General features: G+C 42.4%; 1 protein-coding gene across 1 annotated transcript; it reads left to right on the plus strand.

Annotated features, from left to right (window-relative positions):
* Positions 1-7,265: 7,265 nt before the first annotated feature.
* LOC119364675 (plant UBX domain-containing protein 1-like) lies at positions 7,266-12,099 on the plus strand. Its single transcript, XM_037630166.1, has 8 exons — positions 7,266-7,503; positions 8,833-8,935; positions 9,026-9,094; positions 9,222-9,295; positions 9,728-9,857; positions 10,541-10,645; positions 10,972-11,185; positions 11,695-12,099. The coding sequence occupies exons 1-8, from the start codon at positions 7,351-7,353 to the stop codon at positions 11,696-11,698; spliced, it is 852 nt and encodes a 283-aa protein (XP_037486063.1). The 5' UTR covers positions 7,266-7,350; the 3' UTR covers positions 11,699-12,099.
* Positions 12,100-13,506: the final 1,407 nt, after the last annotated feature.

A 13,506-nucleotide genomic window follows, 5' to 3' on the forward strand; every position in this document is an offset into this window, starting at 1 on the left:
TTCAATAAACAAATTGTCCAAGACTTCCTATTTTGATAGAATTTTTAAAGTTCCAGAAGTTTGCGTTAGTTACAGATTGCTACAGACTGTTCTATTTTTGACAGATTCTGTTTTGCGGGTGTTGTTTGCTTATTTTGATGAATCTATGGCTAGTAAAATAGTTTATAATCCATAGAGAAGTTGGAATACAGTAGGTTTAACACCAATGTAAATAAAGAATGAGTTCATTACAGTACCTTAAGTAGTTCTTTGTTTTCTTTCTCTAACAGAGCTCACGAGATTTCTGTTGAGTTTTGTGTTGTGAAGTTTTCAAGTTTTGGGTGAATTCTTTTGATGGATTATGGAACAAGGAGTGGCAAGAGCCTGAGCTTGGGGATGCCCATGGCACCCCCAAGATAATCCAAGGACACCAAAAAGTCAAAGCTTGGGGATGCCCCGGAAGGCATCCCCTCTTTCGTCCACTTCCATCGGTAATTTACTTGGAGCTATATTTTTATTCACCACATGATATGTGTTTTGCTTGGAGCGTCTTGTATTATTTACGTCTTTGCTTCTTAGTTTACCACAATCATCCTTGATGTACACACCTTTTGAGAGAGCCATACATGAATTGGAATTTGTTAGAATACTCTATGTGCTTCACTTATATCTTTTGAGCGTGATAACTTTTGCTCTAGTGCTTCACTTATATCTTTTAGAGCACGCTGGTGGATTTTTTTAAAGAAACTATTGATCTCTCATGCTTCACTTATATTATTTTGAGAGTCATTAATAGCATGGTAATTTGCTTAATGTTAATATACTTGGTATTCAAGATATGTGAAACTTTCTTTTGAGTGAATTGGATACTAAGATAAGTTTGATGCTTGATAATTGTTTTGAGATATGGAGGTGATATCAAAGTCATGCTAGTTGAGTAATTATGAATTTGAGAAATACTTGTGTTGAAGTTTGCAAGTCCCGTAGCATGCACGTATGGTTAAAGTTGTGTAACAAATTTGAAACATGAAGTGTACCTGGCTTGTGCATCCTTATGAGTGGCAGTCGGGGACAAGCGATGGTCTTTTCCTACCAATCTATCCCCCTAGGAGCATGCACGTAGTACTTGATTTTTGATGGCTTCTAAATTTTTGCAATAAGTATATGAGTTCTTTTGACTAATGTTGAGTCCATGGATTATACGCACTCTTACCTTTCCGCCTTTGCTAGCCTCGTCGGTACCGTGCATTGCCCTTTCTCACCTTGAGAGTTGGTGCAAACTTCGCCGGTGCATCCAAACCCCGTGATATGATATGCTCTATCACACATAAACCTCCTTATATCTTCCTCAAAACAGCCACCATACCTACCTATCATGGCATTTCCATAGCCATTCCGAGATATATTGCCATGCAACTTCCATCATCTTCATCATGACATACATTACTTTTGTCATATTGCCATTGCATGATCATGTAGTTGACATCGTATTTGTGGCAAAGCCACCATGCATTATTTTTCATACATGTAACTCTTGATTCATTGCACCATCCCGGTACACCGTCGGAGGCATTCATATAGAGTCATATCTTGTTCTAAGTTTCGAGTTGTAATCCTCATGTTGTAATCAATAGAAGTGTGATGATCATCATTATTAGAGCATTGCCCAAAAAAAAAGAAAGGCCAAAAAGAGAAAAAAAGGAAGGCCCCAAAAAAAGAAAAAGAAAAAAGGGCAATGCTACTATCTCTTTTTCCACACTTGTGCTTCAAAGTAGCACCTTGTTCTTCATGTAGTGAGTCTCATATATTGTGCTTCAAAGTGGCACCTTGTTCTTCATGTAGTGAGTCTCATAAGTTGTCTTTTTATACTAGTGGGAATTTTTCATTATAGAACTTGGCTTGTATATTCCTACGATGGGCTTCCTCAAATGCCCTAGGTCTTCGTGAGCAAGCGAGTTGGATGCACACCCACTAGTTTTCTTTTGTTGAGCATTCATAGCTCTAGTGCATCCGTTGCATGGCAATCCCTACTCTTCATGTTGACATCAATTGATGGGCATCTCCATAGCCCGTTGATTAGCCTCGTCAATGTGAGACTTTCTCCTTTTTTCTCTTCTCCACACAATCCCCATCATCATATTCTATTCCACCCATAGTGCTATATCCATGGCTCACGCTCATGTATTGCGTGAAGGTTGAAAAAGTTCGAGATTATTTGAGCATGAAACAATTACTTGGCTTGTCATCGGGGGTATAGAAGTTGGGAAAATCTTTGTGTGACGAAAATGAAGCATAGCCTAACTATATGATTTTGTAGGGATGAAGTTTCTTTTGCCATGTTATTTTGAGAAGCCATGATTGCTTTGAAGTATTATTATTTTTGTGTCAATATGAACTTTTGTCTTGAATCTTTCGGATCTGAATATTCATATCACAATTAAGAAGATTTACATTGAAATTAAGCCAAAGTATCACTCCGCATCAAAAATTCTTTTTTATCTTTACCTACTCGAGGACGAGCAGGAATTAAGCTTGGGGATGCCTGATACGTCTCCAACATATCTATAATTTTTAATTGCTCCATGCTACTTTATATACTGTTTTGGACTATATTGGGCTTTATTTTCCACTTTTATATTATTTTTGGGACTAACCTATTAACCGGAGGCCCAGCCCAGAATTGCTGTTTTTGCCTATTTCAGTGTTTCGAAGAAACGAAATATCAAACGGAGTCCAAACGGAATGAAACCTTCAGAAATGTGATTTTCTCACCGAACGTGATCCAGGAGACTTGGACCCTACTCCAAGAAGTGCCAAAGGCGGTCACGAGGGTGGAGGGCGCGCCCCCCTGGGCGCGCCCCCCTACCTCATGGGCCCCCTGTTGCTCCACCGACGTACTCCTTCCTCCTATATATACCTACGTATCCCCAAACAATCAAGGAGGAGCCAAAAACCTAATTCCACCGCTGCAACCTTCTATATCCACGAGATCCCATCTTGGGGCCTGTTCCGGAGCTCTGCCGGAGGGGGCATCCACCATGGAGGGCTTCTACATCAACACCATAGCCCCTCCGATGAAGTGTGAGTAGTTTACTTCAGACCTTCGGGTCCATAGCTAGTAGCTAGATGGCTTCTTCTCTCTTTTTGGATCTCAATACAATGTTCTCCCCCTCTCTCGTGGAGATCTATTCGATGTAATCTTCTTTTTGCGGTGTGTTTGTTGAGACCGATGAATTGTGGGTTTATGATCCAGTTTATCTATGGAAAATATTTGAATCTTCTCTGAATTCTTTTATGTATGATTGAGTTATCTTTGCAAGTCTCTTCGAATTATCCTTTTTGGTTTGGCCAACTAGATTGGTAGTTCTTGCAATGGGAGAAGTGCTTAGCTTTGGGTTCAATCTTGCGGTGTCCTTTCCCAGTGACAGAAGGGGCAACAAGGCACGTATTGTATTATTGCCATCGAGGATAACAAGATGGGGTTTTTATCATATTGCATGAATTTATCCCTCTACATCATGTCATCTTGCTTAAGGCGTTACTCTGTTTTTAACTTAATACTCTAGATGCATGATGGATAGCGGTCGATGAGTGGAGTAATAGTAGTAGATGCAGAATCGTTTCGATCTACTTGTCTCGGACGTGATGCCTATATACATGATCATTGCCTAGATATACTCATAACTATGCTCAATTCTGTCAATTACTCAATAGTAATTTGTTCACCCACCGTAGAAAATATATGCTCTTGAGAGAAGCCACCAGTGAAACTTATGGCCCCCGGGTCTATTCTCATCATATCAATCTCTATCGCTTTATTACTTGCTTTGTTTTTACTTCGCCTTTTACTTTTCACCTTGCATCTATCTATCAAAAATACCAAAAATATTATTTATCATCTCTATCAGATCTCACTCTCGTAAGTGACCGTGAAGGGATTGACAACCCCTAATCGCGTTGGTTGCGAGTAACTATCGTTTTGTGCAGGTACGAGGGACTTGTGCGTGGTCTCCTACTGGATTGATACCTTGGTTCTCAAAAACTGAGGGAAATACTTATGCTACTTTGCTGCATCATCCTCTCCTCTTCGGGGAAATCCAATGTAGTGCTTAAGAGGTAGCAGGGCCTCTGGCCTGATAGCACTAACCATCACGTGGGCATAGTATGGGCATTCTGCGTCGTATACATCAGCCGAAGCTTAATAGACGTCAGCGACTGAGCGGCGCGCCGGGTTGGACTGCGTAAGTACCTGCCTTTTTGAAGGAGGTAGCTAGGTCTGCTCACTGGCCGCGTACGCAACATGCAGGAGTTCCCGGGGAGATGGCCCATGACCCCTGGGGGCATAGGTTTAGTTCGGCGTGCTGACCTCTCTATATTAAGCCTAGGTCGGGTTGCGGCATATTGTTTGGCCGAGGCCGGGCATGACCCAGGAAAGTGTGTCCGGCCGGAGTTAATCGAGCGTGGTGGGTAAGTTGATGCACCCCTGCAGGGAAGAAAACATCTATCGATAGCCTGTCCTATGGTAACGGACACTTGGAGTTGTATCCCGATCGATACAACTAGAACTGGGTACTTGAGATGAGAAATGGATATGAGAAATGGATAGTATGGCTCTGGGATTGCTTTCTCGTAGGGAGTCGAGAAAGGATCTCTGATCGAGGTTGATAACACTACTACTACTTTACTTTATGCTACTCTTATCTCTTCTGATGCTGCAAGATGCTTGGAGCTGCTTGAAGATGCTAGTCTTTGATAGGCTAGGCTTTCCCCTTCTCTTCTGGCATTCTGCAGTTCAGTCCACATATACTACCCATTTCATTGACACAGATGCATATGTAGTGTAGATCCTATCTTGCGAGTACTTTGGATGAGTACTCACGGTTGCTTTGCTCCCCCTTTCCCCCTTTCTTCTTCTTTCCGGTTGATGCAACTAGATGTCGGAGCCCAGGAGCCAGATGCCACCGCCGATGCCTACTACTACGTGGAGGCCGCCGACGACCAGGAGTAGTTAGGAGGCTCCCAGGCAGGAGGCCTTGCCTTTTCGATCGATGTTGCTTTTGTGCTAGCCTTCTTAAGGCAAACTTGTCTAACTTATGTCTGTACTCAGATATTGTTGCTTCCGCTGACTCTTGTGTTTTTGAGCTTATGATTCGAGCCCTCGAGGCCCTTAGCTTGTAATATAAAGCTTGTATTATTTTAATTTGTGTCTAGAGTTGTGTTGTGATATCTTCTCGTGAGTCCTTGATCCTGATCGTACACATTTGCGTGTATGATTAGTGTACGATTGAATCGGGAGCGTCACAATCCCGCAACTAACTCATTAGTCACAATGCTTGCAAGGCTTATAGTGATGTGCATTACCGAGAGGGCCCAAAGATACCTCTCCGATACTCGGAGTGACAAATCATAATCTCGATATATGCCAACTCAACAAACACCATCGAAGACACCTGGAGAGCATCTTTATAATCAGCCAGTTACGTTGTGACGTTTGATAGCACACTAAGTGTTCCTCCGGTATTCGGGAGTTGCATAATCTCATAGTCATAGGAACAAGTTATGAAGAAAGCAATAGCAATAAACTAAACGATTATCGTGCTAAGCTAACGGATGGGTCAAGTCAATCACGTCATTCTCTAATGATGTGATCCCGTTCATCAAATGACAACTCTTTGTCCATGGCTAGGAAACTTAACCATGTTTGATTAACGAGCTAGTCAAGTAGAGGCATACTAGTGACATTCTGTTTGTCTATGTATTCACACATGTATTAAGTTTTCGGTTAATACAATTCTAGCATGAATAATAAACATTTATCATGATATAAGGAAATATAAATAACAACTTTATTATTGCCTCTAGGGCATATTTCCTTCAGACACGATGGAGACGTATCACTTAGCGAAGCGCTGTCGATGCTCCACCATCACCATCACCACCACGGCATCGTGTTGGTTGTGATCCCATCTACTTCTCCTCTCCCGCTTGCTGGATCAAGAAGAAGGAGACGTCATCGAGCCGCACGTGTGGTAAACTCGGAGGTGCCGTCCGTTCGGCACTAGATCGGTTGGATCGTGATAGGATCGCAAAGAGTACGACTACATCAACCGCGTTGATAAACGCTTCCGCTTGGTGATATATAAGAGTATGTAGATGCTCTCCCCCTCTCGTAGCTATGCATCTCCATGGATAGATCTTGCGTGTGCGCATAATTTTTTTGTTTTTCATGCAACGTTCCCCAACAATGAGCTCCAGCGACGAGATAAGCCTCCATCTTCTCTGATGCGACACGACAACCAACCCGTGCCCTCCTTCTTTGACAGTTCCACATCTAGCGCCAATTATTTTATCACTGTGTTGTACTTTGGGTAATTAGGACTGCCCGAACCCAAATTTTCGGGCGCCCGAATTGTGTGGTAGCTATTTTTTTCTAGAAAATTTAGGATGCCAATTTACCCGCCCCAAATTTTTGGGTAAAGTTGAACGCCCATGCTGAGATGGAGGGGGAAGGGATATGGTTGACTTTTTTGTGGGAGGTGAACGACACGAGAGGGGCGTGAAAACGTTTCACAGGTTGCCTCTACGTCGCGTGCGCGCGGTGCCTATGTGTGTGAGATTTTCGCGGCGGCGCAGAGCCTCGTTTGGAAGGAATATTCCCAGCACCCGGGTAGTAATATTCTTGCTCACTCACGAACCAAACGACTAGCGTCCAGGCAAAAGATAGCTACCCTTGTTCCAGGTGAGATAACCCAGCAACCAAACGCACTAAATCAAAGAACCTCACTTCCATTCCTTCGATTTTTCTGTACTTTTCTTTCAAAATAAAATGCAGATGAATCTTCAGAGAAAAATCCTAAAAAAATCTAACCCTACAAATGAAACGATCAACATAGTTTCTTTCCCTCTTTAAATTAATTAAAGAACCCTCACTTCCTGCACACCAACAATTGAATAGTATTCAATAGTTTCCATTCCTATGATTTACCTACACTTTCCTTTCTCGTTCCTATGTTTTATATCATTCCAATGATACATTTTACCCGCGTTCCAAACAGCACCCAGGGCCAGTTCTTTTGTGGCCCCTCCATATCTTCCAAGAAAATCTGGCAAAAAGAAAATGATATCTTCCGCGAAAAGATTCACCCCTCGCCCGGGACCCGGGTGTCAGCCTCCGCAACCCGGCCGCGCCCCCCGCCGTGCTACACACAAACCAGTATAAAAGGGGCTGCTACGGTCACGCGCCTGCATGCACCAGCACCAGTACCTTTACCAGACCTGACCCGACCTGCAGCGGAGGCCCCACCTCCCCCCCGCGGTGGCCGTCACGAAGCCGGTTCCCTGACGGTGCCGCGAAGGCCGTATCCGACCCCAATGGAGGCAGAGTACCCCCAAATAAACCCTCTCCTCCTCTGCTCCAGGCGCCGGAAAAGGGAGGAGGACGAGGGAGGGCTCGAGCTGCTGCTGTCCATGGATCTCGACGAGGAGGAGACGCGCTCGGAGCAGCAGGCGCCGCCTCGGGTTCCGGTACATCTCCCCTCCCTACCTCCCTCCCGCGCCTCCGTCTCTTGGGTTTCTTGGGCGAGTTCTTGGCGGGGTGGAGTTCTCGGCGGGATGGGCACGGTGAAGGCCGCGCGATCTTGGGTGTGGGGCGGAGTTCTTGGCGGCGGGATGGGCGGGGTAAAGCGAGGATTTGCTCCTGGGATCGGGCGGTGGGCGCGCTCTTTCCGGATTCTTTGCGTGGGGGTTAGCATCTTAGCGGGGCGTTCTTGGCTGGAAAGGGCGCCGCGATGGTGCGCTGGTTCGTGGGCATTGGCGCGTTGTGCTAGAAATTGCAGTTCTTGATGCTTCTTTACTCGCCAACTTTGTGTATGGAGTGATTCTTTACTTGTACACCCGCATGATGGGTGATTGGGGAATCCGCCTGGCTGGAAGTATACCTTGCGGAAGACGAGTTCTTTGACCTAGGTTTTAATCCATGGGTTCTTTCAAATAAGGGTTCGTCTTTATTGCTGTTGGCAGCACGAGATTTCAAGGGGGGAAATAGGCTCCGTAGATCTGTTAAGGTCCAAAGATTTTGTAGATCCCAGCAAATGAAGTGCCTGTTATTGTTTCTTTGTGTGAGATTCTTGCCAACATACTTGAAACTGAAGGATTGGCGTTTACCACGGTATGTTGTAGCCTCTAGGTTTGCATTTGAGAGATTCTGTCTGTATGAACATTGATGGCCATGAGAGGTTTAGGTGCCATCTGTAGCCTCGTCTACATGAAGCTCTTTATGTTCTTACAATGCCTTGCTCGTGCTAGGCGTGTATGGTTATCGGTTGATTGGCAGAAAAGCAGTACTGTATCTTGGGAGAAGTTTGGAGGGAGGCTGCCAGGTGCTCTGCAAAACACCGTAATGGCTGAAACCTACATGCTGTCAACTTGTTATTGACAACATCAATACTCTTTTGTTTTCCTTCTGATAGATGCTCAATTATTCGTAATTGTGTGCCCTCTGGTGTCAAATATGATTGAGAGATGTCTTTGAACTTCAGAAAGACATCTATGGTTTCATCTGGAATACATTTTTGTGCCGTATTTTTTCTCACATTGATCCTTTTTCGAATAAGCACCCATGATTATTAGTCTTTAGACTTTTCTGCTCAGGCCGTTGGTTTATACTTTGTGTCCAAATCATCGATAGGTTGATAATTATATGAAGTGTAAAACAATCAGTCGTAGCATTTGTATTCATCTGCCCATGAAAGACTGTTCTTCTTTGGTCAGAACCTCTGTGTTTATGATTTTCCATGAATAGAAAAGTAAAACGTAAAATGAAGTCTGACAACTACATTTTCTTCAAAATCACAGGACAAGCTGAAAGCAGTGTCACAAGAGCTTGGACATGACATCCGGATATTTACAAGCACAACATTTGAGCTAATGACTAGCAAATTGTCCAAGGCAGATCAGGGTAAATCTTTTTACTTACTTTTGCTTTACTCAATTCTATTATGTGTCTTTATGGTAATTGCATTGTGACATGAAAGCATGATTCATGCAGAGGAAGACGATGACTTTTATGAGCTTCAGCCTAGTGATTATTACAAGTTGATTTCAAATAGGCTTGCAGGTTACTTAAATACTCTCTTAATATTGTCTGGGAACATTTACATTTATTACTTAAACATCCTACTTGGCATTGTCCAAGCTTTCTAATTTCTTAACTGTAACCATGTTTAAAATTTGACACCTTGCAGAACAATCGAAAGTTCTGAAGACTCGTAAAATAAGGGAAGCAGAACTTGCTGCTCAACGAGCAAGGCTAACAAAGGTAGGAAAGAATATGATGCACTATGCTATTGTTTAATTATTATGATTATGTAGGAGTGGCATAGCCCTTGTACTGATACTACTTTTCATCTTCTAGCTCATTGTATTTTGCTTATTGATTTTATCTAGCCTTATGTTAACAGTACCTCCGGACATGTTCTATGGGAAAATTTGTTTCGTAGAATAAATATATCTGCAAAGTCTAGCTGCTGGCATGTGAAATCCTATGAAGAAATACTTCAAATGATGCACATAGTTTGGATTATTTATATTTCAAAGTAGCTTCTTTTGCCTTTCCTTATTAATTCAGATTACTAATTTAGTAGTAGAAAGTTCCCTGTCTCATCCTCATTTAATTGGTTTATTTGTCCGTCCCTCTCTGAATCTAGTTTCAGGGCAAATTCCATTTTGTTGCTAACCTTCTTAACTGTAGGCAGTGGCGAGGGTTCGATTCCCTGATGGTTACATTCTTGAGGCTGAGTTCCATCCATCAGAGACGGTACATAGTCTGGTGGATCTTCTCATGAAAGTAATTGCTAGACCAGACCTGCCATTCTATCTTTGTAAGTCCCACTTCTCTTTTCAGATGATGTAGAGTTTGACAAGTAATATTTTCCTCTCCTCGTTTCCTGTTTACCAGTTCCTTTTATTTCACCCTGGTTCGGTTAAGATTGGCTCAGTGTTACCAATGATAAAACATTTGTGTATGAGTAGCAAACGTATATGTTGACAATCATGACAAACAGGAAAACAACTAGTGTCCTATAAATAGTTCGATGGTCTAGCATCATGTGAACAAAATTTCAGTGCTCTGAGCAAAGGGTTTTACATATTTTTATTAATCGATTGTTATGAAGTGCTATAAATTAATCAAAACAGTTTGGCATGCAACTATTCACAGCACCGACTTGTTGAGCTCCCAAGTACCCAAATGTGAAAGTGCTCTGATTGTGTGGTCTTTTGACAAGCTTGGTCACATTATCGTTTTCTTGTGCCCTTGATTTGAATATCACCAGTGTCCAAATTGTTGTCAGCTTGATGTTGCATGTTTTAGATAGAATATCTGCCCTGGAACCCATATTCCATATTACCTTTGCTTGAACTTGTAAAAGTCTGAGGATCCTCTAGTATCCATCAATTGAACTTTTCAGTTTTCACTTGGGATTTTCATAGATCATCTGTAGTCGTGTATTAGAGATGTACCAGTTACAACATCTTAATATCATTTTTATTGACTCCACAACAGACACAGTTCCTCCAAAGAAGCGAATAATGGACACCTCGCAGGACTTCTACACAATTGGCTTTGTTCCTGGAGCTAATGTCTTCTTTTCTTATGATCTGCCAGAAGGTATGTATTATCTTAAAAACTAGCATCATGACGAGGAAATAAGCTATATTTACTTCTTAGCTTGAGTTTTATAGCATTTTATTTTTGCATGTCTTGACAAAAATGCATTTTCCATGTATATAAAGTTGTGTTTCTGGTGCATTCAAAGACGGTCACACATCATGATTACCTATTCTATTTCAGCATTTGACTCTTGTTAGTCATATGCATATTCATGAGCTTGCCATAGGGCATTGAACAACGCAATTCATTCTTGTTAATGTTAAATCAATGTTGTTGGTTCAGATATCGACATGTTTTTAGAGGTATTCACGTGTGGCATGCAGGGTCGGAGTTAAATACAGATGCTGTAAAATCCGGACCATATCTCCGTGAAGAAATTCGAACTTTGGATGGACTGTCACTTCAGTCGGAACCTTCTGACCAACCTGATGATTCAAAGACAAATTCTGATTCAGCTCATCAGTCTTATGCATTCCAATCTGATTCTGCACCAGCAGCAGCAAATAAGAAATCAGCCAAACCAAAGTGGTTCAAAAGGTACAGTTGCTTCTAGTGTCTTAGTGTTAGGAAAGATCATTTGAATTTTGTTCATAATTGATCAGCTTTGTTAATGTTGTTGATGAATAGCCAACCATTTCTTGGGTTTTGTGCTGGATTAAATGAAACCATCATTTTATTGCTGACTTGTCCCTTTGTAGAGTTTTATTTAGAACGAGGTAGTTCATAGAGAAGCTAATAAAATTATCCCAACAACAGTCTAACTGTGAGGATAGTCCATTAATATATAAAAAAAATCCTCTCCAGATAGTATTAACAACTGAGCAATGAGCTAGTTTTAGGAGCTCACTGAATTATCTGCAGAATGATAGCTTTCCAAGTAGTAGCATTTTACTTGCTAATTACACAGATGTGAAAGTAGCTAGTTGCAGGTTCGTATGTGTTGACACAAATATGCCAGAAGAATATTCTCTGTTGCCTGCTTGCACCTTTTTCTGCTGGAGCATCCTTTCTTTTGTGCTAGATAATGACAGTCTAACCTTTTGCAGGTGAGAGCATCAGAGCGTCAATAGTGCAGCACCAGCGCGCAATAGCACTTGATTAGGCCTCTCAGCAATCCCAATGCATGATTGATCAGATTTCATGGTTCAACGACTTCAGCCATGCCGCCGTAGTAGGAGAATTCATCCTATGTTGCATAGGAGTTGTCGAACCGTCGGAATTAGATCTCATATGTTCCTGGTGGTAGCATGTAAATTTGGCGTGTCAAACTGCTTTGTTGGGTGGGTATTGGTTAACCCACCTCTCAGATATCTGTAAAAGGCCCCATAGAAACGGAGGAAATGACAGGGCCCATGTTGTTTATACTGATATACAGTAGCATCTTCGTGGGAAGATGGCTTGAGTTGACCGGAAAATTACCAATAAAGCATGTTGGCTTCAAACTTTAGTTACTACTCCTGTTTGCATTATGTTATCCTGTTTGCGCGGGATGATGTCATCGCTTTGTTTTGCTTTTCTGCAGCAAATTCTTATGATGTTCCCTCGTGAGAAACTAGTAAAGATTATGAGTGTTGCAGCGATGGTAAGTCGCAAAGTAGCATGCATTTTCAGTGGCCAGTGGGCGTGGGGCAGCAAGATGGTGCTGAGTGGATGCTTTTGACGGGAAGGTCTAAAATATCTGCATAATCGCAGCCTCACAGGCTTAGTGTATTTGCTAATAACATAAAATATCTCCCTCGTTTCGCTAAGGGACACACGATGCTGCTATGGATGAGAGGCGGCTGCTTTGCCAATGTCCCTGTCGCCGGATGCTTCTGCTCCAGGCCAACTTCACCACGACTTCAAATCGATGTCCGGTTTGGCTGGATTTTGTCCTTTTGAGGCGGCAATGGGTTCGCCCATCCCTTTGAGGCGGCAATGGATTCGCCCGTGTTTGTTCTTGTCTGTTGGATCGTGCGTGCACCTACCGCGCGGTCGCACCCCAAATCATGTCCGCGTTGGATCGTGCGTGCGCCTACCGCGCGGTCGCACCCCAAATCATGTCCGCATTGGACGTGATTAAAAAACAAACAGAAAAACGTAAATAAAATGACTAAAAAAGTAAATAAACACGGTTAAGAAAACATAAAACATTAGTTAGGGGTCACGGCCACAAAACGGCCGAGTTTAACAGTTCACTTAACGGTCTAGTGCTATAATTAACATAAAAAAAACGCCGCCCGCACGTTCCTGCCGCGTCCCTCGATGCCATGGCCGTCGTCGTCTTCAGTGTCCGTCGGTGTCGTCGTCGTCGCTTACGAGGTCGACGTAGGCCGGCGGCGTCCAGAGGTGGGACGGCGGCGCGTGGTACACGGGGGCGGGCTGGAAGGCCGGAGGTGCCTGCACCACCTCCTCCCGTGGCGAGGTGTAACGCCCGGATAATCAAGCAACAGTAAAACTCTGCTAATGATGCCACGTCACCTCCGTTACTGTTGCTAATCTTTTGTTAGTTCAAAACCGATTCAAAAATCAATTCAAAATATGGCAAACAACAAAAGTTTTCAAACATTGGAACAAAAATGTTCGGAGTGAACCAAATATTGCATAGATAATTATGGTGAAGAAACCCCACTTTTATAAAATGTTTAAAGGCTCTAAAATAATTAAAACAGTAGGTAAAACAATTAAGTAAATACCTTTTATATTTAATATAATATTAAACTAATTTAATTGGGCACTAAAAACTTTCTATGGCACTAGTCTAACTTGATATGCTAATCTAGGTGCTAAGGATGTGTTTTACAAAAATAAAATAATTAGATCCTAAAATATAAATAGAAAAAGAAAAGTAAAACAAAAACTAAGCAAGCAAAAAAAAA

Source organism: Triticum dicoccoides, chromosome 2B, assembly GCF_002162155.2.
Source record: "Triticum dicoccoides isolate Atlit2015 ecotype Zavitan chromosome 2B, WEW_v2.0, whole genome shotgun sequence".
Classification (NCBI taxonomy): domain Eukaryota; kingdom Viridiplantae; phylum Streptophyta; class Magnoliopsida; order Poales; family Poaceae; genus Triticum; species Triticum dicoccoides.

Excerpts from the sequence above, each read along its gene's own strand:
- LOC119364675 (XM_037630166.1), top strand. The coding sequence starts at position 7,351 with ATGGAGGCAGAGTACCCCCAAATAAACCCTCTCCTCCTCTGCTCCAGG. Across the intron at positions 8,936-9,025 it reads ATTGTCCAAGGCAGATCAGG|AGGAAGACGATGACTTTTAT; the intron begins GTAAATCTTTTT and ends TGATTCATGCAG. Across the intron at positions 9,858-10,540 it reads AGACCTGCCATTCTATCTTT|ACACAGTTCCTCCAAAGAAG; the intron begins GTAAGTCCCACT and ends ACTCCACAACAG.